Source organism: Channa argus, chromosome 4 (assembly GCF_033026475.1).
Source record: "Channa argus isolate prfri chromosome 4, Channa argus male v1.0, whole genome shotgun sequence".
Classification (NCBI taxonomy): domain Eukaryota; kingdom Metazoa; phylum Chordata; class Actinopteri; order Anabantiformes; family Channidae; genus Channa; species Channa argus.
The window spans coordinates 13,973,686-13,999,056 of record NC_090200.1 but is presented as its reverse complement, the minus strand read 5'-3'; the positions used below and the strand labels follow the sequence as shown (position 1 = coordinate 13,999,056).

Genomic DNA, 25,371 nt, shown 5'->3' with positions numbered 1-25,371 from the left:
GCCTAATAATGCTTTAGAACTTTATAATGACCGTGTTTTGATTTGTTTTTCAATTTTTAAGTACAAGTACCTCAAAAGTGTACTTATCTACTGGTCTTAAGTAAATGTACATACTGTAATTACCTTAAAAATTTACATTTTAAATGAATCCTATTAATCAGTAAGTAAAAACAACTGTTTTATGTTGCTCATCTTTAAACCCTAATAGGTAAAATCCTTTTACAAGCAAAACTGACTCAGATTAGAGATGCAATTGCCATGCGGGATATTTTCAACCTGCATCTTTTTTTCTTTTTTTTTGACACAGTGACGGTAAACACATGACTCACAGGACCACTGTTTGACTGCTTGAGAGGGTGGGATAAGAGGCCAGACAAGGATCCTGAGCCTGGAGCCAGTGACTCACAATCTCTTGCAACAAATGCGATCACGTGCATTTGGGAGACACCCACTCAAAAGGCGAAACCAGCCTCCTCATCTCCCTCAACTGACAATGAGGACAAACTGAATTTAAAACAACAAATGTATTTCCCTCCCATCTGCAGAGTGAACATGCCACATGTGAAAAAGCACTCTTATCTGTTTACAGAGACAAAGATGCTGCCCAGACTGGTAACAACTGGGTGCAAATCTGTCTGCGAGTAAAATGCAGAGGGATGTCTTAGACTGTCTTCTGTGCTTTCTGTAATGCGTTTATACAATGGTAATTAGATTCTAAGATTATTTTGTGGTAAACTGATCACAGAGGAGCATATGTGGCTATTTTTACTTTTTGTGCTGCCAGAGAGAGGAACAGTCAGGACATGGGTACCAGCAGCCCAGTGCCCAGTGGTGTGTTTACTCATTACTGCCGTGTTTTAATCACAACCAGCTGTTTAAAAATGTGCACCACAGACATCAGAACACCCATAAAGCCAGTAAGATGACATGCCTGCTGGTACAGTGAAACACTCAAATTGAAAGTTGAATTGCTCCATAAGCTGCTGCAATCATTTAAACATTCCATAAACAGTCTCCTGTCATTGTGCTCCCCAAGCACGAATCCTCTGGTGACCCCAGACTTTGTGACGACTGAGAACTTCCTACAGCTTCCCAGCAAACTCATTTCCCTTTTTTGTCTTCGAGGCTTATATGTCACTGTGGAGTAGATCACATCCAGTTCAAAGCACAGGAAACAGACATCAACTTGCTTTTTGATCAGAGAGATATTTAAGGCACACGCATGTAGGACTTTGAACTGTACAGCGAAAATATAGAGTAAACAGTATGTGTACTTGTATAAGAAACTGACTCTGTGGCTACTTTAATGACTGCAGATTGTTCTGAATATTTCAGTAATGTTCTTTTGTGTGATCTCCAGGAATTATTTCGTATTAACAATATTCTGCAATTTGTCATCTGGATAAAGAACAAGAGTAGCAATTTGCTATCTCCCTATAAAGGGAACTCTTTTATCTGTGCATTCTCCTGTCAAGATCTGAGATGAGTCACACAACACAAACTGGCACTGTGATTTTCAATTTGTCAGGGAGGATGGCTGATTCTGTATCCCACAGAGACTGGATTTTTCCCGCTCTCATTCATAAAAAAAATAAAATAAAATAAAATCAGAGACTCACGCCTACTTCATACACTAAACATCTGTCCTAACCCTCCCTTTCAGAAAAAGGCAGCACGTGTGTGTGGGTGCACATCAATGCCACACTTCACTGTATAGACTGAGAATGCTCTGTGGCTTTTTTTAAGGTTTTGCGCATGTGTGTACAATTCACTGTATCAGAAGCTCTTTTCAGACAGGCTGACATGTCTAATGCATTAGCTTGCCATTAAACATACTTGCTGGAGTGAATCCTGATAGCTTCAGCTGATAGTTGTTTTACATGTATGCTTTACAATGAGACAATGTGTCCTAGCCTGCAAGTTGGGGATATGGGTGTACTGTACTGTATGTGAGAACATTGGGGTGCTGTTGGCAGGATAACATGTTTGTCTGAGTATTTTACTAGCAGCTATACTTTGCAATGTGCTGTGTGCATGACTCAGCTCAGTACACCCTGGCTCTGTGCCATAGGCTGTCCTGTACCCAAATCCAGACCTGTGTGTGCCTGCATGTGTGTGCAGGCTGTACACACACTCCAAATTGGGACGTCAATCAGCAGGCCGAGCGCGGCACCATCCATGTTCTGACACTAATAACTGGAGTAAACCAGGCATGTGTTATTGTGGGAGAAGAAGACAGATTGGAATGTTCATAGAAGTGTTGACAACAAGTAAAACCGCTCCAGGGTGACATAAGCGGTAACACACACGTAAACTGTGACAGTGGGAATCCAACCTTTAAGATAACAGCACTGGTTGAACACAGTTGATGTTCATATAAAATGTTCAAAGTATCGTAATAAATTTAATACATTTTCTGAAATAGATTGAGCATGTCTGTCAGCATGTCAGGATTAAAATCTTATTTCACAGTCTGGCTTAAACTAAACTCTAAATGGTCAGGTGATCCACATGACCGGCACAGAATATGTGAAATCATCATGGATTGATTCAACATTCAAGCGTGTTCCTTGTATCATTTGAGCAAAGCTTTGAAAGTCTGGTTATTGCGCCTCGTTATTCTTAGGTAGAAAACGTGTCTTCCACTTTTCACTAGTGTAGCTTACTCCTCCAGATATGTCATCCTGTTACAGTAAATGCTAGTTCTGCCGAGTTAACCCCACCCACACACCAGAAATGTGACTGCACTTCGAGTGGGCACGCTGCACCAGTGCGGGGAGGGGGGGGGGGAGGGGGGGGAAGGTGCCATTTGTGTGTGGCAAGGCTCAGCCAATAGCATTCAGAGTTGGTGTTAGAGGTTATGTAGTCAGAGGAGAAGTGATACTGGGCTCATTTTTGTAACTTTAAAGGGTTGGACTTCCGGCACCCTGTCATGCACCCTCCCTTACCCTTTGTGGCTTCTTCCTAGTGCAACTCCACTCAGTCACATGCGCTTCACTCTGAGAGAAAGCTCCCTGACCATTTTCCACATAGACAGTTCACATGCAGGCAGTTGAGTATGTCTGGCAACCAATCACTGTCAAATCTTTTATGGCTCTGCTGTGAATGTGTATGTGTGTCTATCATTCTAAGTCTGTACGACTGCCAGAGCAGCTCCAGAGACAGTGGGATTTCTATCTGCAGGGCTGAATGCTACATGTGACTGGGGTATATTTTAACTGGGTTATGTAAGTGCTCCAGCCTGTGCTCTCCACACACAGATGAGGAGGGCTACGCATGATGCAGAGGACTGTGAGCTCACCGCAAGCATTAATTTCAGAGCACATTGAATAATTCCTTCACTAGCCTGGAACTTGGGCCAATTCCCACTTCACAGAAACTGGCTGTTCAATTTTTGTTGCTACAAACAGACCTCGTATGATAGACTGTACTCCCTTCTGATTCATAGATTTTACAGCTTATCTTTGCCCTCAGCAACCGTAGTCATATTGATTGCGGATGAGTAACATTTTGAGTTAGTAGCAGCAGTATAAAATAATCTTAATGTGAAGGTTAGGGTTACATAACAGGCTTTCTAAGAGATAAAAATAAAAAAAAAACAGGAATCCAAAAAGTGAACCTAACACAAGCACAGACTGCTCTACTCACACATTTCTGTTTAAAAAAAGAAACTTTGAACTGCAATCAATCAAAAAAGCAGATAATTAGTCATTACATGTAGACATGCTACAGACTCTCCGTGATAGAGTGACCAAGTTTTTACTTGAGGCTCCCCATGGAGTACTGATGAGATGGTTGACAACAGGCTAGCCGCCAACTCTATGTCCAATGTAGAACTGCCCACGCTCCCTCTGCTAGCACCTTTATGGGATCATTACGTGGGTGTTTCAGTGTGAGATCTTATCTCAAAGTGATGTGATATGGGCAGATAATTTCTTAGTAGGCAACAGTCCAACCTCACTTGGACAGCAGTTCATGATCAGCTTTTTCATACTGTAGCAATGATTGTTGAACACATACTTCATCACAGGCCTCCTCTCCCAGCATCACAGGTGTGTCTTTTTTAAATTTAATTTCATAATCAATCCACGTAATGAGACATTCTTAGTCAGCTCAGTTGCTGCAGGTATAATATTTGAAACATTTCTTAGAACTAATGATTGAAATAAATCTTGCAGATCTTGCATTGCCCATGTATACTCACCTGAGACCAAATTACTTCTGGTTTCAGCTTTAAAAGGTGAAAAAAGGAAGAAATTGTTTTAAAATTTAAAAACAATTACATAATTATCCAATTTCTTTCACGCTTTTGTTGTTTGTAAGGTGATGTCATTAAATATCTTCCTCTCTACACTCTAGTAATAAATTATTCTCAATTTACTAAATTCATAAAACAAAGAAAAGCAGCATTATATTTGCAATTTAGCTTTAAAAAAATTCCTTAACGTATATAAAATAGTTTTATATGATTGTCTTTCATTCAGCTAATCAGGTAAAACAATCATTGCAGCTCTACATGCCACATTGCATTTAGAACTGCATGCTTTTGAAAAATGCAAATTGAAGGAAAATCAGCACGTTACTTGTTGCATGTTGAATTACATTGTACATTTGTACATTGTACAAAATATTTTAGTGGGTACAGAGCACATGTTCATATCATGTATAACAGCATGTTAGTGTAGGTATTTTGTGCTTCCAGCAAAACCAGTCTCATTCAGAGTTCTGTTGAACATCACTAATAATGTTTGCTATTTGACCTGAAGCAAAGAAACCCTATCTGTATGTCAAAATGCATTTTCACTTTGACATGGCTCATACCTTTGTTACAGTCTGACACAGCTCACTGTTGTAGCAGAGTAGTTGGGATGCATTAGTCACCCATTCAAAGGTACTTTACAGTGCTGTTAAGGAGTCAGAGCTCAGAAATTTCCACCCAGAACAGATCTTTAAATGGTTGTTTGTGGCTAACACGTGTCCCTGGCCCTGCCCCAGGTATGAGGTTGCCGCTTTCCTCACCAATAGGAGCAGAAAAGCGTCAACATGAGCTTTGTATATTTTTTTTATTATGCTGCTGCTGCAGCCACACACTTGCATAACATTTTGAGGCCAACATATGGGCTACAGCTCTCTATTCTAAATGCCATTCCAATATATTAAAAAAAAAAAAGTACCTGGCATCTCTCCAGCCTTTGTCTGAGCATCAGCGCCAAGGTTTAACACTGAGGAGTTAGCTTCTTTTCCATCACCTCCCTTCACACAGAAACACCAAGATGACATTTTACGTGATGACTGTGCCCTATAGTTAGTCATACAAAACCTACTGGACTTGATCCTGTGCATGAGCTGAAATGAGGCAGTGTAATGGATTTTAAATGTCAATAAAAACAAACAGTGCATATACAGTAAAGCAAGTCTGCATAAGATCATGCACACTGAGATTACTGCGTACGGGAACTAATATTAAATTACTACAACAATAAGCTCCTGATTTGTGTTTGCATTATGTGGTTGATTCTCAGCAGACAGCTGGAGAGAATTAGAAAAGCCTGGGGCCAAGGTTATGTAAAGCCAGGAGGTGGACAGGTGTCAAAAGGAGAGTACATGTGGAAAAAGCACAAGTGAACTGAGGGATGGAGGGTCTGACTTGCTGCTGATGCTGCTGCGGTGTCTAGAGATCACCCCGATGCAGCTCTGTGCTTATTCTGGCAAACACGTGACACTCTCTTTCTCATTTCCCTGCCCCCAACTTTGTCTCTCTCCCACTCACACACACATACTTCCTATTACTCTGTGTTCAGCACACTAATCCTGTTCCTGCACTTTTCTCACATTTTTATACTCCCTTCCTATTTCCTTCAGTGATCTTTCAGTTCGTCACCTCAGCCTGTTTTGCTGGCCATCCCACATCTACGAACAGCATGTGAGCTTTATCTTCACTTCATTGAATAGAGATTCCAATTTACGTATTTTGAAAAGCATGTTTCACAAATGTTCATACTTTTGGCATTTTTGAACACATGTTGTACAAATTTAAAACTGTGGGAAAATGTGAATATTTTGGTAATTGACGACGCCACTGGAGTTTCACACGAGACAGTGTGCCACAGTTTTTTTCCTCTGTCAACAGAGTATGTGTTCTAGTAGTAGTCACAGTCAAGAAAAAAATGTCCGGATGTTTCAGACAACAGTTTCAACTACAACGCTTATCTTAGGTAACATGAAACTTCAAACGTCATCTTTACTTAGACTACCTTATCAGGCCTGTGACCCCACAATAAGGTCATAAATATTTTATCAATCTTCAAACATGTTCACTTTGTTAGTATGCATACTGTTCAGTGTCATCTATGCACACTACATTCTGTATTATATAATATAATTATACTGTAGTTCGGCCATTTTAAAGTTGTCCCTATGTTTAGATACAATTATTATATCCCATGTATAATTTCACAATGACTTCTCTGTCATTGTAAAATTACCGTGAAGACCATTACTGGGACCCCCAAATGAACCATTAATTACATGTTAGTTTCCTTTGGTGACAGGTTAAAATATCTGCTATAGAAAAGCCAAGAATACAGTTATTATAAGTGTAATGATTATGTTTGTGGTTTTCTGGATGTGAAACATTGCCGTCTAAGCTCTTATTTTGGATTCTCTCTTGAATATGTTAAGGCTGATCAAAATTCATAAAAAGGATGATGTACCTCATGTTTGTGTATTTATATTTACATCATTATAAATATATTTATTTCTCATTTCTCCATATGCATATCAGATGGGATTTATGCAACAACTACCCAACAATATTCACAGTGCCATAACAGCAACCATGTTCCTGTCCTCCTGGCTTTAGTGTCTAAATAAATTATGTTAATATCTGAGCAGATGTTATATATTACAGGCATTCTTTTGAAATTGTGTAAACATATAGAGTGACACTGAAACAAAATCCATGTCCGTCTAGATCTCTATCTAATATTCTGGAAAGAGGTCATTAATGCTTTCTTCAATGATTAACTATTGTTTATGTTGAACTCCTCTCTCAGGCCTTTAGTGTTTGGCTAAGGTAACATTATCTTACAATGTCAACCAAACTTTAAGTCTGGCTGTAAAAACCTTTATCATATTAGATATTTTACTCACCTTGATAGAAAAATCAATATTGAAAAAAATATTGTTGACAATGTCTCAGTTCCAGCGAGTGTCCCAATGAGTGTGAGCCAACATGCACAATAAAAAAAGACCACGGAAGTAGCTCATATAAATGGAATGCAGTTATTTTCATTGTCATCAAGTACACCTGAGCTTTTCTTGCTAACAAGTGCGAGGCCTATTGTGTCTGCTTTGACAGGAACCCATTTGTAGCAAATGCTCCTTACACAGGACGTACTTGTCATCTCTGAGACTTATTTTTAATTTCACTATGAATATTGTATGGGAAACCACTAATGACACACCTGGATAATCAAAACCAATCAAACAACCAATTCTATGGAAGCCTGGTAACTTCACTATGGTGATCACATGTTATAAAGCTGTAGAGTCATGGGATTTTCCTCTTGTAGAACATTAAACACGAAAAATGTTCATCTCTCTCTCCTTTGTGTGGACACGCGCCCATCCTGGCCGGGGAACACGGTGTGTAAAGTGTGGAAAATTCCAGGTTTTCTGGAGAGGAGCAGTTGCATGTGTTTACTCCTCCATCTCCCCAGAGACATTAACTAGGTCAAGCGCAAATGAATCTGCCAACAGCCTAAAGAGTAGTAGTGACAGGGGGGAGAGAAGTGGGGGTGGTGGGGCCATTCTGTAGACTTGGGCACAGATCTCATAATCAAGATGAAATGCTGTTACCTAATTTAAGCTAGAGCCTCCCCCACGGCCCATTAACTTTCCAACGAGGTCTGAATTCAGTGTGATCCTGGTTAAACAGGTTAATGGTCACACAGCTAATTATGTATATCCACAAACTAAGCCAGTCAAGAACACTCTGCATTACAGCCATTTATCTTGGACTAAATCTCCCTTTTTTGTAAGTCCAAAGACAATTGAATGAAACACCAAATTGTGATTAGATTTCCTGTTTGCTTAACTTTTAGGTGTAATTCCACAGTTTAGTATGTTAGATATTCAAGTTAATATTAGGTGGAAAGTGAGAATACACAGTGTTTTGGATATTTATTTATAGGTTTCAGTCAAATGCTTTAAGCAACTTTACAGGTAAGCTTTGCCTCAAGCTCAGTGGGTTTGGAGTGTTACAGATGGTCAACTACAGGAACTGAGGAGGTGGTATTTCTTAGTCAAGGGAAACAGAGAGCGGGGGATGGGCACTCAGCAGGTCACTGGGTTTGTGTACATTTGTGTGTGTACTTGCTGGTAAATGTATGTGTAGCTTCACATACATTAGTATATTTGTATAACTCTCATTTTTTAACCAATTATTGGATTAGTGTGCCTTTCTGAATGGAAATTAGTTTCCACTTGTCTAGGAAAGGTTATAAAACCTGAAATTGCATTTTGAAGGCATCTCTTTCAGATTTATGCCATACTGAAAGTTTAACGGCCAAAGAGGAATGCAGAAGCTCGGCTACCCAAAATCACAGCTGATGTATTTTAACGGCATCTCTCTTGCACCAGATTCAAACGTTTTATAAAAAAAGTGATGGTGCTGGTGCTTAACATACAGTAATCTGTTATTGTCCTTGGCTTTAGTGAAACTTTTCTCTTGTTCTTTGATGACGCTGAACTGAACTTCTGCCAAACTCTCACTCAGTCACTAACTTTGATTCATTGTTAACATTTTGGGAAGAACACTTGGAAAAAAACAGCTTATTCCAAACTGAGTTTTCTTGAATTATTTCAAGATGGTTCAACACGGTGCAGACTCTTGTTTTCTTGTCTTGTTGTAGTCTACTACATAGATATATGTACCTTATGTATGTTGCTACCATATTGGATGGGGAAAGACTGCCCTGTAGACATAAACAAGGAAATGCAAGAGCAAAAATGCCATTCTAATGTTAACATTTGTCAACCGATTCCAACTCCTATTTTGTAAATAAAAAATTGATGTACAAATAGAAAAACGTTTTGTCTACAGTTACTGATTCCTGGATTGTTGGCCTCCTATCAAGAGGTGCGTACATTTGTGTGTGTGTATGAACATGGGATTGCATGAAGTAAATTACTTCCATGATGCTAAATAATTGTCATAAAGGAATCTACATTCTACATTTGTTAAACATGGATTTCACTTTTCTCCCTTGTTAAAAATTATGAAGACATCACTATATAATGTACATTAAATGGAGATTTAGTAATATCATGATAAACTGTTTTGTAAAAAGTGTAGCATATTTTATTAATACATTACAGTATATGAGTGTCTTATGATATGATGTTAATATAATAATAGTATACTAATATGATTCAAATATTGAGCAGTGAAAAATATTAACAATAATAATAATAGCATATCTATCTATCAGGTTTTTAAGACATTTTCCATTGCCAAATCAATGACAAACGTGAGGTGTTGCATTGAAAATAAATGTCACAACATTTATTTTCAACCACATAAGTCATTCAGTTCGTGAATCCGCTGACACACACACATACACACACACACCTCCCTTGAGTGGCAGCCTAACTACTGATATTCTCACTAACTGTAGACAAAACAGATCATCATCGGCTCTTTAATATAAATTCAGTTGACTGAAATTGGTTAAGTGAAATGTTATAGTGCTTTGCATCAAAAAAAAAAAAAAAAAAAAGGAAACAAACTCCTACCTATACTTGAATTTTTCCAAGTCTTCGAATCTTGCCCAGATCAGTATGGCAGCAACATTTATGTGCTGTATGTTCCAGTGAGGAATGTAGCGACTGGGTTTAAATGTCACATACAAGCAATGTGGCTCCTATAAAATTAGCTGACTTTACTATAGAAATGTAGGTTATCTGCCTCTAGTAACCAGATAGCTTAGCAAAAAGAAGGTAAACAGGTGGAAAGAGCTAGTTGTGGTTAGTCTATAGGTAATACATTTTCTTCAAATAACAATTAAGTTATGGGGATTTGCCATAAATGTTTCACAATTTCATGTCAATTTCTTCATACAATCCTCATGTCTTTATCCCCACATCTTAAATATTTTTCTCACATATTATCCCACTTGTCTATCTATTGGGACATAATAACAAAGAAGGACTAAATGAACAGTTGAATGTGATTAATTAATCAACACCTAAAAGTATGACTGACATTTCTTTATTGAACTTGACCTCTTATTTTCCGTCAGTGAGCAATACTATGTTGGGAAAAAAATCATTCAATGTTGATACAAATTCAGTGAAGCCACAAGGAAAGATTTAGTGTTTGAAATTTTTACTACTTTTAAACTATTTAGTTTTACATCCTGTCACTTGGTGAATAATTGCAGAAGGGTTCTGGAGAATTTAGGTCAAAAGAAAGTTGCTATTTATTGAGCTTCTGTGGGAAGGTATTGACAAAAAAGTTCTCCTAGCTATTTTTACCACTCCCAACTTGACCTTTGCCATCACCTTTTGAGTGGAATGTAACAAGACAAAATGGGAAATATGAGGTTGAGCTTGACGTGTCAGAGAATTCATTTTCAAAAACATTCACAGAGAGACAGCTAAAATGTCACAGCTGAACTATATATAATCCAGGGAATTACTGTGAATCAGGTCACAGGTCCAAAGGTTCACTTTGCGATGCATCAAAAGAGTGAAAAGTAATTTAAGTGCAGTTTTGAGGCACTGATCCCGTACCTCAGTACTTTCATGTCAGCATTTTGATTTTACTTGAGCATTTGACTTTTTTTTGCATTGTATTATTTTGAATAAAAAGCTTCTAATCAGCTTGTAAATCATTGTTTTGCAAGTGAGTAAGGTTTTATTCTTTTCCCAAAGTTACAAAATTGTGACAGTGTAAAAGAATTACACCCTTTTTTACAATGACATGTCATTTTTTAAAAATAAACTTTTTCACAATTCTGCTGACTTTGAAAATGACTAACTGAAATTACTAATAAAATTCACTAACCCGTTATAAAGTAGTTCAAATCAGCTGTACTGCAAGGAACTACAACAAATATGGTGTACACGTGTAAATGCATTAGAATTATAGAGAGCACTCACAGCTCTCAGTGTTTCTAATCCATCCATGTTCCCACTGCAATCTGAGAGCAACAAAAGAGTGAATGCATTATGAACTCAAGTTGAAAGCCTGTCATTATTAGTAGTGCGCTCATGTTCCCATGCTGTGACTCATGAGCATGCTTTATTCAGCCTCCCACTCCTATTTGCACATGTCATCTGCTGCTCTGTCCTCCGTCCATGCTAACGTCAGAGGAGGCTGGCTGTTCTCCTACATCCCCTGCAGACTACGACGGGTTGGGAAGGCAGACTGGTCCAAGTGTGCAACCTCTCTGTAAAAGCTGTGATCGACAGCCAACACAGAGGGCCCTCATACTGCCTGTCTAATTACCGGGCCACACAGGGGACAGTCCAACAGCACACATTATACAATGTCAGCTCAGTGTGCTTGATTCTGTCCTTGCCTGAAGACCAGCCAGGGAGCATCATCAGTGTCCTCACATCTTCCCCTTTAGTGCTCCAGTTACTCCCTCACATGCGCTCTGGCCAGAGCTCGGCTGCCTTTGTCGATGCTCTGACAGACGGAAACAGAAATAGCTCCACAAATAGACCCATCCTCTGGCACACAGGGGAAAAGTAGCCCCACTTCTGTGTGCTCTTGCCTCGTATTTCGTGTGTGCCTCAGGCCAAAACAAGTTAGCTAAGAACCACAGGGAAATCAAATTTGGAATCATTAGATTGTATGGAAAATATCGAGGGAGAAAGAGAAATGTGTGCATAAATACATATTGTTAAGAAAATAGGTTGATTTCTGGAGCTTGCTGTATGTCAGTAATACTGTCAGAGCATCTTAATTTAATATAAAGGTAGGTTACTGCATTTACAACTTATAACGCCACTTGTAACAGATTTTAAATAGGTCTTAATTGACAGTGTTAGAGATAAATCTCTGAGTATAGACAATGAGAAATGCATAAAGGAAAGAAATGCAAACATTTCACTTCTGGATGTCATTACTATGGCGATTATATTACTCAATAATCCCTCTTTATGTAGACATGTTACAGAATTCTTTATGGTTGATGAGAAAAGAAAAGGTGCATGCACACAGTGGAACCTGCACAACGTGAGCACAAGCTGGAAGAAAACAATCTGCGTTGAATTTAGATCTAGTATCTGCTTTTACCAGGAAATGGTTGAAGTGTAGCACTTAGGACAGCGTGTGCGTTCAGCAAAGCTCACTCTGATGGAGGATTAATGTGGAGTTCTCTCAGCAAAGTCTGCATATACTATAAAACTGGGATAAATTCTTAATGCTGCTTCACAGTGTGTGAAAAGGGGAGGTGAGAGACAGCCAAAAACTGAGTCAAACCTCCATCTGTGTTGTGGCTCCTGTGGCATTTCTTCTTTTTTTTTCTTTTTCTTTTTTTTTACTGTCACGTTTTAACAGGCCTTGACCTTGAGCCAGTGCATTCACTTCATAACTTACAACATGTCAGTATGGGTGTGAAAAGATTGAAGGCAAATTAGCTGTGTGTATCCTGGATTTAAATCATCATAACAATCTAGGGTTATGTATATCTATGCAAAGCTCTGAAAGACTACAACTATTTAAATAAGTTACATTTTGATCTCAAACAAGTTAGACTGCAGAGAGCCACCTAAGGGCCAAAGGCCTCAGGCAGAAAGTGTTCAGTTACTCAAGGAAAAAATATAAAGAAAAAATAACTTAGTGACTTCAAAGCTCTGCTATTTTAGTTAAATAATCTCTCCATCTGCAAACCGGGCTCTGAGGACAGACATACCTACTCAAGCAGGTGCAAGATAAATTATATAGACAAGGAAGTACACAGAGGTAGCAACAAAAGGTCATTACAGTTGTGGGTCAGTTGGGTAGAGGAGAAAGCTTTTGAGTGGAAAGTTGCTGTTTTAATCCCCCTGAACGGCAGGATTAAATGAGGTTAGAACAACCAAAAAGCAGTGATTGTTCTCTTATCAACACTGTAGTGCCCTTGAGCAAGGCCCTCAGTCCCAGCTGCTCACGTTCTCTACAAAACACACAGGCATTGTGTGTATTTGATCAGGGCCTTCTTGTAAAGGGGATTAGGTCTCTCAGAGAAACTCCCCAAAATAAATAAAAGGTTGAAAACTACAAGATTCTATTAATTTTCTCACAGGGACTTCTGACATCTACGATTGAGAGATTTGTAACTTGGTGCCTTCATCCATCTGTAACCCAGATAATATTAATCTAGTGTGCAGCTACCCGTCCTACCAACCTGCTTGATGTTTGGTTGTTGCTTTTGTTGCTCTCTTTCTTTTCTCTCTTCACTTTCCACTCACCCCAACCAGTCAAGGCAGATGGCCACCCACCCTGAGCCTGATTCTGCTGGAGGTTTCTTCTGTTAAAGGGAGTTTTTTCCTATCCACTGTTGCCTAGGGCTTGCTCTAGGAGGAATTGTTGGGTTCTCTCTATACATCTTCATAGTCTTGACTTTATTCTGTAAAGTGCCTTGAGATGACTTTGTTGTGAATTGGTGCTATATAAATAAAGTTGAAGTGAGTTGAATTCTATGTTCATCTGCATCTACCTTTAGATCAAAAATTCTTTTTAATAAAAATAACATTTGGACAGGCTGGCAGTACAGTACATGTAACATTTTAGACCAGTCAATCATGGTAAAGGTTTTGAATTAAGCTAAGAACAAAATAACTTCACATGCATTTTTAAATTTGGGGGTGGAGGGTCTAGGAACTTATTTATAATTGGTTACTTGCTCTCTCTAGCTTCATGGTTTCCATGATATGAACAGATTGGGGAAACTGAACAACTGGGGTGGGACTGGCTAGACATGGAGGGCAGCTGGGGGATTGAAGGTGTTGGTGGGGAAACTTGCAATAAGTGTGGCAGCTGCCCCCCTCTTACCCCCCTGTTGATCCACCCCTGTTCCTATAGCTTTCATTTTGAGATGAAAAAACTTCAATCTGCCCTCACTATATTAAAACATATCTCCGTGTCAAGGAGAAAATCTATTAACTAAGCTAAAGTCAAATCAAATGTGGGGTAAATGTACTAAATTTCAGAAGTGGGTATAGTAGAATAAAAAGAAAAACAATTAAGTGCCTGGATTGATGTAATTATAGTGAGAAATGGAATCATGTTGGGCCATTTATTTTTTGAACAAAATAATTTTAAAATGAGAAGTCCCTTTTTTTAAATCTAGTTTAAATCCAGACTGAACATGTCTTATTTGCATACACACTTGACAGACACTTGTCTTGATCAGTTCAGGATGCATGCAATGAAAATGTGACCGTTTAATAAATATTTACATGTGATAATAGAGCAGGGAAGCTGAAGAAATCACTGTACAACCTTTTACACCCTCACTTATATAGAGGTGATAACATGCTTACGCTGTCTAGACTGAGTTACTTGTCACCATTGTAAAGTTCTAGGTTACAGCCTATACCTCAGATTCCTGTAACAAAACGCTTTGGTTTGTAAAACTAGTACAGTTAATGATTATTGACTCTGCATCTGCATCACACTGAGGCTCAGATGTCCTCTGTAGTCAGTGAGAGGGAGATAAACAGAGCCCCTCCCTGAGTCTGGGCCTGGACAACCGTTTAGTTATGGGCTCAAAAGCACACAGAAAAACCACAAACACTTCCTCTTTTTCTTTCCCTTCCTCCATTCTACTGAATCCCCTCTCCGCCCTTTCATGGGTGAGTAATCAGTGGGTTGCATACTGGAATACCTACCCTGGCTGACCTTATAAGACTGTCAAGAAACTGCTTATTTTGAGATTCAGGGCTGAAATGGCTAGCCTTTTTGCTTTTTACCTTCATTGCCTCAACCCCCCTTCCACCATTACCACCGGCATCCTGTCTTTATCAGCTCATATTTCACACAGGCGAAAGGCCAACACTGCTGGTTCAACAAAAGCCTTCTGCAGCATGGATCCTTAAGATAACAAACTGGGTTCTTTGCCTGCCTTCCTCATATATATTGTGTTGAGAAGCTGCTCTCTTTTTGCTTCTCATTTTTTAGTGACTGTTTAATTAAGAAAATTTACAGTAACACTGACTTTGAGAACAAATTCACATATTTTCAGCCCAGTCAAATAAAATGTTTACCATCACAAAAAGTTGTGCAATATTAGTAAAATCTCTCAACTCAGCTTGTTGTTGAACTCAAAAACAGGCTTTAGAATCTTTGGAATGAAAAAGATCTGGTTTTGCTGCAAAAAGTAAAAAAAAACTTTCACGTGACTCTGGTAATGGAGCAGTGGAAAGTAAAATTGGTGGAGTACCGACCACATGCCGAAGTGTCCCTGAGCAAGACACTGAACACCCAGCTGTGCAGTGCTGTCCCAAACCCGGAAGAAATTTGGGAGGGTTGTGTCAGGAAGGGCATCTGGTATAAAAAAAGAAAAAAAAACTGTGCCAAATCAACAAAGGACATGGCGACCCTAAACTCACGGGATAAGACAAAAGGACCAAAACTTAAAAAATTAAAAACTCTTACTGTGTATGGTCTAGGCTGAAACACTGTGACCGTCTAATGAGACACAGTTACTGTGAAGCTTTTGAAAACCACAGTAACTGAACTAAATCATTTTCCAGCACTTTAACATTACCGGGAAGTTAATTGATGAAAGCTGAAGAACTGAAAGTTTACAGTTTAATTGGGGGAAGAGATGTTGGGAGGACAAACTTTACATATCATGGAAGCAAATGTTCCTACAGTTTTACTGGTGGGATGAACGAGAAGGTTTTCCAATATCACCTACCAAGAAACTGGTTTAACATAATGCATTTTAATCTAAAAAAACTATACTACTAAGTAAAGGTCACACTATAGATTTTTGTCTTTTCTGATTCCTGTCAAAACCTAATAAACACGATCTTCTTAACTACATGCAAAAAATACCACATCATTACCATCCCAGGCTCCCATCTCTCCATGCAACGCCACTTGTCAAAAGCAGAGCAGCTAATTAACATGATTAGAGAGCTAGCTGTTTCCCTCAGCTGAAAATCTTTAATGCAATTTGTTATTCTAATAAAGCCGGAGTAATGCATTTAATAAATCTATTGGCATTACCCAGTTGTACAAATTTCTGATTAAATCTTGATGTTCATTTATTTCAGATGTTCACAGAGGGCCTAGAGTCTACAGAGCTATTTTTCTATTCTTGACTATATGTGTTTGATCTGACCTTTCTCCCATATAACAACAACAATAACAAACAATAAGTAATTTGACCTTAGTTACATATTATTACTACAGCATAACATACAAGTACCTCTACTTTGACAAATATAAAAAACAAAACATTAGCAAATTATACATTCAAGCAAAACTAATACTAATATGATGATATAATGATATGAATGGTACAAATATTCTGCTGAGTACTTTTACTTTTGCAAACAGTTGTACTTGTTGTAGTACGTACTTTAGAACCATTTTAAGTGCGTGACTACTGGAGTATACACTCGTTGGCCACTTCATTAGGTACATCTGTACAACCTAAAGAAAACCAATACAGCTGCTCTGCCATGGGTTTTACAATACATAAATTACAAAAAGTTAGAAAGGTGATAACTCTACTATGTGTTTCTTATTATCATAATGGGTGGTGAACTCCTATTAGAGTGCATTATATTACTATTATATTATTGGTATTATATTATTTAATATTATATTATATATAATCTCAACTCCACCAATGCTGTAATCTTGTAGAAGTAACGTTCATGGCAGAGCTTCTGTCTTGGATTGCATTAGGTTGTACAGGCGTACCCAATAAAGTGGCCAGTGAGTGTATTTACACTGTGTTTTTGGCACATTTAAGTAAACAGCTGCTGGGTGGGTTATATTATTATGAAAAACACATCAGCAGATGACAGTTTAATAACAGACTGGCTCATCTGCAGTGTTTCAAATGAAATACGTCTTAGTACATTCAAGCTACTTTCTTCTCTTATTCTTTCTTACATATCATCTGAAGTAGAGTCATAATGATAAACCATTTCATCTTAACTGATGCATCATCCAGGAAACTGTTGCCACAATATTAAACTTTAACATTTTTGAATATTAAACTTCCAGCTCATGCTCTCATGAGGGAAGGATATGATTTCAAAAGGTCTTGTGTGTTTGAAGACTTATCCCCTTCACGTCACGGTTGCTTAAACACATTTGAGCCCCTTCCAAATATATACAGGTTTTACAAGTTTGTAACAGTAACAGGCACAGAAAATGTTCAGTTCAGACTGTGACTGTGAACAACTGTGTTCAAAGATAAACTGGCCATTGGTTCAGGAGGAGTACAGTAATTACTTTCCATGTGGATTCCTCCAAAGTGTAGGCTGCATTTTACAATTGGGATAGGCTGAAAGCTCCTTAGATGAGGAGTCATACAATGTTACTCAGATCAGATTAGGTGATGTAACAAAATTACCACAGCTGCCTTACAGCGTACAGCCCGTCCCACAAAAGGCATGGCTTTTAGTGACACATCTGGACAACAGGTCTTTCAAGATTGTCTTCTTTTAACTTCATACAGCCGTAAAAAATATCCTGCCAAAACCGCTTGTGGAAACAAGCAGAGTAGTGACTCTGATAGAGTCTTGTTGTTACATGTCTCCATCCTGTTATTGTGTTGGAGTGCTTTAGGCAGCTAGATGTGTCTCATGAGTCTCCCCAGCTGGAACGCATTACTCTTAATGGTCAGTCTTGGCAAGCATGCTATTAAGACATGTATCTTGATAGTCCATAATGTAGCATTTGTTGTCTGGCCTCCAACAAGAGAGCTTCTGCCTCAGTATAATATGTATGTAGTTAGTCCAGGGATTTCTTTCCTGGAAAACAACACATTGTATATTTAAATGATACATAGTATGGAAACATTAAATTACTCTTGATGCTTGACTAGAATGAGATGTACTTGATCATATTCTGTATATTATTGAAAACTGTAACAGTTTAATTTCTGTGGCTTTATCATTATGGAGATTCAGATTTAATGCACATTCAGAAAAAACTTTATTTTCCATCACTAAACAACTAATGGACACTCTCACAGCTGCCAAAGTAGTAAAACTTATTTACTTAAATAAACATTCAAGTACAAAACAAGTACAAAAACACAGTATTTTAACCTTTCTTCAACAACATAAAGAAAAGAACCACAATATTTTTTACATATACAGATACCTAAATAACAGTGCCTGAAAATCACATGTACAGTGGGAGAAAAAGCTTATTCTTCATTAAGTTCACCTCCTATGTGAATTTCTTTTAGAGATGCAATCACAGGGTGGACAATACCCTACAGTAGCAGCCAGCAATTTGTCACATGGCATTTACAGACAGACACTCTCTCCTAATTAACCTCCGTTCGTGTGTTTCACAGTCTTATATAAGCTGACAATCACATCTTAGGCACAAGACCACTTTGTCTTTGAAGAACTCTCCCTCCCAGCATTGAAGTGACAGAGACGGCACATAATGCAACCGTGCACCTTTTGTTTCTTTATATGGTGTAAGTGGGCTTTATCTTGTTTGGGAAAGATGTGTGTGTGTGTGTGTTATTTAATCAGCTTTAGGAAATATTCGTATTCACTTTCATGAGAACTAAATGGGATGTTTGATGGCACTCCCATCTGTTTGGTTAATAAACAGCTCGAGCAAGCTGCCAGTTAGCATAGCTAAGCATAAAGATGAAAAACAGGGAAACCAAAAGCCAGGCTCTGCCCATCTGAAGCTAACTTTTTACCAGGTCATATTGAATTTGTGTCATACATATAAAAATTATGATAAAAATAAAGAGGATTTGTTGTCCACTGGTTGTTTTGGTTATCTCCAATGGTTGCCTGGTAACTGATCCTGACCAGAAACAGTTCAGTTCATACTGTAAGTCCCCAATAAAACAGCAAACTTCTGTCTTTTCCATTCAGCTGTTTGTAAAAAACATCATAATTCATGTTCATTGTTGAGTGAATTAGAGGGGATAGTAGTACATTTTGGATAGAGTCAGCCTAGATTATTCCCTCCTTTTCCAGTCTTAAATTAAGCTAACTAGATGCAGCTTTTAGCTTCATACTGAACTAACTCTCAGTGATAAAGTCAATAAATTAATTATCTACCAGGTATTGACAGGTTATTCACTTCAGAATTGAATCTCAGCATTGCACCATTTCAGCGTTACAAGGAAATAGAGACAACTTGTAAAAAGTCTATGCAGGGACTTGTATTTAACAAGTTGTGTTTAAAGCCATCAAAAGGGTACAAAAGCATGCCAGAACAAAGCAAATCACAATCCCTAATCAGTCCAAAACTCATGTCCAAACACATTTCTTGTGCTGCATGTAAAAGGGTATGGAAGCACTTCCCTCAGGAGAACTCCAGCACTTTGTGCAGCATCCTCCTGAGCGGCACCGTCCTCTCCGGCTTGCTATCAGGGATCATACCAGCGCTCCTCTCTGCACTCAGTTGGATGTCCGGCCTCTTCTCTCTGACAGCCTGCAAGCCTGCATGAGAGATGTTCCTACAAAAGTCCACCATCAGCTCCTCCAGACTTTCTCCATGTGCCACCACACCTTCTAGGGTGCAGTCAGTGATACGGACACAGTTTTCCAGGTGGAGGTAGCACAGCTTCCTACAGCTCCGCAGCACTGAGATCACATCTTGGTCAGTGATGTGTCCACAGCCAGAAAGGGTTAAGGAAAGCAAGTTGGGACACCTGTGGCACAGAAAACTAATTATCATTAACAGTGACAGCTTTCTGCACATGTGATGAAGCATAATCAAACCTGTTCTGTTATCTGTACTCATCGCACCTCAGGACAAATATATGCGGGTTAGACATTAGTTTGCTTGGGATATAAGGAGTAGTAAGCCATGCTGTTTGGTGTGTGGCTTATTTTCAGATGAACACTCGTTGAGTCTCTTGAACAAAATGAAATAAAAGAGGAGAGCATATGGATCAGAGGATGTGATCTGCACCATATGCGAATGGGAGGTGAATAATACTACTGTGAAGCGGCAACATGATCCATTTAACGACAGAGCCCTTGAGTGCTTATACCCACCATCTTTTATTAAACACGCTGTCCCACTGGGCTCATATGTTTCCATCCTGTGGCAGGCTTTTGTGAATAAATTGAGCATGTGCTTATTGTACAAAACAATAAGAGGATGTTTGCAGAATTACAGCATGGCTAAATTGCATGCCCATGTCTAAATGTGAAGGAGTTACTTCTAAAAATGATTCCGAATTGTTGCAGTGAAAATACATGTTCCCGCCCAGTACCAGGAGGGCACTGCAACCTACCGGTAGACCATCGGCAGGCTACTGAGCTGGCAGACAGACACTGTGATGGCAACAGATCGGGGATGCAGATTACATAAAGACTTATATAATCTTACCACTTTACCACATGGGAGCTAAACATATTCCAGTTGCCTGTAAGTGTTGAGGGTGCTGCCCCAGTAACCTCTGAGCATGGGATAGCAAAGCCAATCCACGTGTCCTGTTGCGCAGGCCAGTGTGCGACTTTATCAGCTGATGTGATTGCATGCTATTGACATTTATCAGAAAATCCGAAAAAAGAAAAGAAAAGACAGAGGTGGAACAAGGGAATGAATGACAGGAGCTGAAAGCTTGTGCTATTTAGAGATTCAGTTGCTTTCAAGAGTTAGTCAGTCTCAGCAGAAACGGAAGTGGATAATAGCTGTAAACATGACAGAAATAAAAAAACTTCATCAAACGTTACATAATCCACCTTCATGGCCCCTCCCTTCACTTTGTGCAAATAATGTGTGTGTGTTGTTGTTGTTGTTCTACTAAATCTATCTATCTATCTATCTATCTATCTATCTATCTATCTATCTATCTATCTATCTATCTATCTATCTATCTATCTATCTGTCTATTTATCTGTCTTTCTATCTTGCTGTCTTTCTATCTTGCTGTCTTTCTATCTAGCTTGACGACAGTGTTTCCTTCTTTTCAATGTGGTTTGAGACATAATGTAGTTCATGCTAAAACAAAAAGCATGGAGGAAAAACTGGTCTGAGCAAAAGCAGAACACTGCACCAGCAACCTGTAATCATCCCTCTAATGACCTGTTTGGTCTCCTAACAGTTATTTTGTCTGGTCAAATTATCCAGTGAACTTTAAGAGGAACTAAGGCATACATTTAGCATTCTGCTCCTTTGGTTTGTTAAGTGGAAGGGATTTTTGGAATCTTTTACTATCTAAAGCACTTGTTAGCTCAAAGTGTGCAGACCTTATAGCTTTATATAATTTATCGCTTAAATAGAATCAGATGACATGCTTAAGCATCCATTTATTCAAATGGCACATATCAATTTTTGGAAAGAGACTCGTCAGAAATATTCAACCATGAAACCCTTGTGGCTTCTTGTGCCACCCACTGTGCAGCCCACACTGCACGGCATGTTTGACATGTTCCTTCATGTTGCGTAATTCTAATACAATGACCTTAAGATAATCAAAATCAAACCACTGAGTTCTTGATAATTGATTTACTGTAGCCATCTGGCATTAGAGGAGTATCACCCTGGAAACTGTAAAGTGGCCCAGAGATATGCTATGTTTTATAGTTTTTTTCCATCAGGATAAAAAAAAGATAGACATGAGCTTGGCGTCAGACTTTGCATGGAGTCTTATCCAGGAAGAGGCAGGCTGAGACAGACGCACATGTTCACTCCTCTGACAGCAACAAAGAACCAATTGTAGGCTCCACCTGCCTGCGTAAATCTTCAGTCTGCAGCTGACTGGGAGGGTCTGTGGCCAAATCATTCCTCATCACCCCCACAGCTTCTCTGCATCCCCTCCCACTTTGTCACGTGCACTTGCTTCCTTCTCTCTTAGACTATTAGGGAGGGTTTATCAGTATGCATTGAGAGTGCATTAAGGGCATGAGATACAGGGCCCAGACAAAGTAGGTGGTTCTAGCTTTTACCGGTCACACAGCTCTTGAAACCCATATTTCACAATAGCGGAAATCATCACAGGGTCACACGCTGATCCAATGAGCCAGCCCCTCTTCCCTCCTCTTATCCCGGCCAGCTGCGGTGGCCAGGCTCCCTCACATCAAGGGTTATTACTGGCTGACTTGGAGAAATTATCCAGAGACCTCATTACACCTCTCCAGGCCGATTCCTGCATGCAGCCAGCCACGCACACAGCCCAAAGCCAAAAGAGCTACATTTCAGTGGCCTATCAAATCCAACAGTCATATCATTCAATCTGATATTTCACCACAGTTATGTTAGTTAATATAATCAGTCTCATGTCCCACAGATGTGACATGTCTTTGTCTTTAACGCCAGCTTTGGATACACCATCTGTTTCTGATGATTTTCTTCCCTGCTGCATACAGCTAAACATGGCATTTTCAGCCAGCCAATGTGCCTCTAAATGAAAACAGTTTTGTTCCCTGTGGTAGGTGCTGAATGACCTTGAAAAATAAAAACATAGAAATTGTGTATTCACCCACAGGACCCATGTGGCCAAAATGAAAAAAAGTTTTAAATGTTCACGTGTAAAACAAAACAGTAAAACCTCAGCCTCTTGTTTTGACATTATCTTGAAACTTGTGAGACCTTGACGTGTTGGGGAAATATTAGGGCTGAACCTCTGTGCCTCAGACAAAAACTCCATCATGCCACAAGAAGAGTTTGCTCCCATGCTGTTGGCCTCGTGCGCCTGGCTCAAATCTCCCACTGATACAGATGCCTTTCTCACCTCATGGGCAACTATTTGATGCATCACATGAATGCAACTTTTATAGTGCTGCATATGCTTAGGCACAAGACTTTACATTGGTAAATCTGAGTGCATATGACTCCTTTGAGGTATTTTAACCCCTACTCTTTTGCACAACTACTGTTGCACCACATCAGAAACATTAATTTCTTGTATATGAAATCCTGCTTGGTAATAAACCTGTTTCTAAATCTGATTCTTGAAAATTAGCTGTTACAGAAACTAACAAAATGACAGGAACACCAAGAGTTGCTTTTATGTACAGTGTTACTTGAGGAGGTGTTGGAATGGTGCTAAATCAGCTACATAATCATTTTTAAAAATGTGGTTTGTACTGTTTACAACCTAGGAGCATAGACCCTAATAACAAGTCGCTACATAAATTAAAAGGGTCTTGTTTTTTTGTTTTTTTTGTTTTGTTTTTACCATTTTTCCCTGTAAATTGTAGAATAAATGTACTTTGAAAATTGACTTCCAGATATAGCAATATCAATTACACCGTAGTTGAAGTAGTCACAACATACTTCAACCAACAGCTGCAAGGTGTCATTCAAAACACACAACAAAAAGCTGGGGAGAATAACACTTATATAAACTCACATTTGGCAGACATGGGACAGGAAAGTGCTGACCACACTCTCATGTTTACTGCAGATGTCCTTCTGAAATGAGCTCTTCAACCAATCCTCAATGTTGCACACTTGCAAGACTCTGCTTGAGTACCAGCAAATAGTCAAGTAACGCAGCGAGGGTCCCAGCACAAAGTTGTCCCTCTTCAGCTGACAAGGGGAGCTGAAGTGAAGTAGATTCCACAGGCAGGGGTCTAAGAAAACATCCCGCAGCTGGTGACAAGTAAGGGACAAACTCCTGCGGCTATCCTTGTCCAGGAAGGAGAAAAGGTGGAGGAGACACTCATGATTAAGCTGAATGAGATGCATGTTGAGCTGTTCCAAGACAGAAAGAGAGGCCTTGTCCCTGGGGCAGTGATAGGCCTGCTGGTAGGCAGCAACAATGAGCCCACAGCTTGTATTGTGTGGCCTAGATACATGATGCCTCCTCAGGCACACGCTGCAGGCCTGCACATATAAGGCCGTGAAGTGCAGGCTATTTTGGGAAGACAACTGCTGGTACGGTCAAAGATGGAAGTGTTTGAGACATACGCTCCCTTTCCATCTGTCATGGCTCTCAACAGGCAGCAAGTACTTGACTGAGCCAGATGTTTACACTATCCTGGCCTAGTTGTTAGATACAGATACACACAGAGAAACATCTCCATAGTATATTGCTCTTCCATTGCAATGAATACTCCCAAGTTACAATTTTCAGGTGTTTTACGACTTCACTCAATAACGTGTATTGTTGCTCTTAATTTGTTAAATGAATAATGTGGTCAGTTTGACATTCAAATACTGTTTCACCATCATTATTTCTTTAGCAAGAGAGAATAAGCAGGTGGAATCTACTTCTGCAAGAAATTGAAATTATGTGGCTAAATTCAGTAAAAATCTGACATTTTTGGAAAAGGAATGGAAATTTGATGTATCCTACTACAGCACCAATATTTAATTAAATATGTCACTATTCAGTATCAATAATTAACCTTAAGTTTCATAAAAGTTGTATAGGTAGGTTAAATAAACATACAATTACCTATTTATGACCTTAGTCATTTTCTGCACCACATCGAATACAATGACAGAGCCTAATTATTTTGTAACTTAAAGTTGGCAAGGTTTCATAAAGGAAAGTCATAATAATAAAGGTAATGTAGGAATTTGCCTCAAGCAACAATATCCACCAAGACTCAGCGTGTGTTTTGAATGAGCTCCGTTGGAGCACAATGACAAGGAAACATACCATTGTACCCATGTCATTACAGCCCGCTACATTTCTTGCTGTGTCCTGTTTCACTTGTTATCACAAGTCTATAAAGAAAAAAAAATGCAGGACATTGGGAAATGCCACTGTTGGGAGGCTGATTACAGTCTGTACTATGACTCACTATTTTATGACGTCCTTAACCAGACCTCTGACAACACAATGCAAAGTGAGCTTATTATTAGCAGATGTGATCCAACCTCCAAGCGATAAAACCAGGGGGAAAAGGCCACTTGTGTTATAATTGGGACAGAGTAGCGACACTGCAGCCACCTGTGAGCAGACGAGGAAGAGCAGATGTTTCTAAGCATACAGGAGGGCTTGTTCTTGCCTGAGCGAGGAGGCTGACTGGCTGGCACGTGTCCTGAGGGCAGTTCTAATGTTAGGTCATGAGATTTTATGTGTGTTTGTGTGTGTGTTTATACACACACACACACACACACATTTTTTTTTTAAAGTCCAGTTGACAGGATTCGGACTTCTGACGGACATTTTGATAGTTTAATTTTACGGCAAGTAGCTATTATTTCAATTACTGATTAATCATTTGGTCTGATGT

General features: G+C 39.1%; 1 protein-coding gene across 1 annotated transcript; it reads right to left on the bottom strand.

Annotated features, from left to right (window-relative positions):
• Positions 1-12,989: 12,989 nt before the first annotated feature.
• fbxl22 (F-box and leucine-rich repeat protein 22) lies at positions 12,990-24,122 on the bottom strand. Its single transcript, XM_067501885.1, is given in 3 exon segments — positions 12,990-19,880; positions 23,535-24,058; positions 24,060-24,122. Coding segments are annotated over 3 exon segments (921 nt in total). The 5' UTR covers positions 24,108-24,122; the 3' UTR covers positions 12,990-19,531.
• Positions 24,123-25,371: the final 1,249 nt, after the last annotated feature.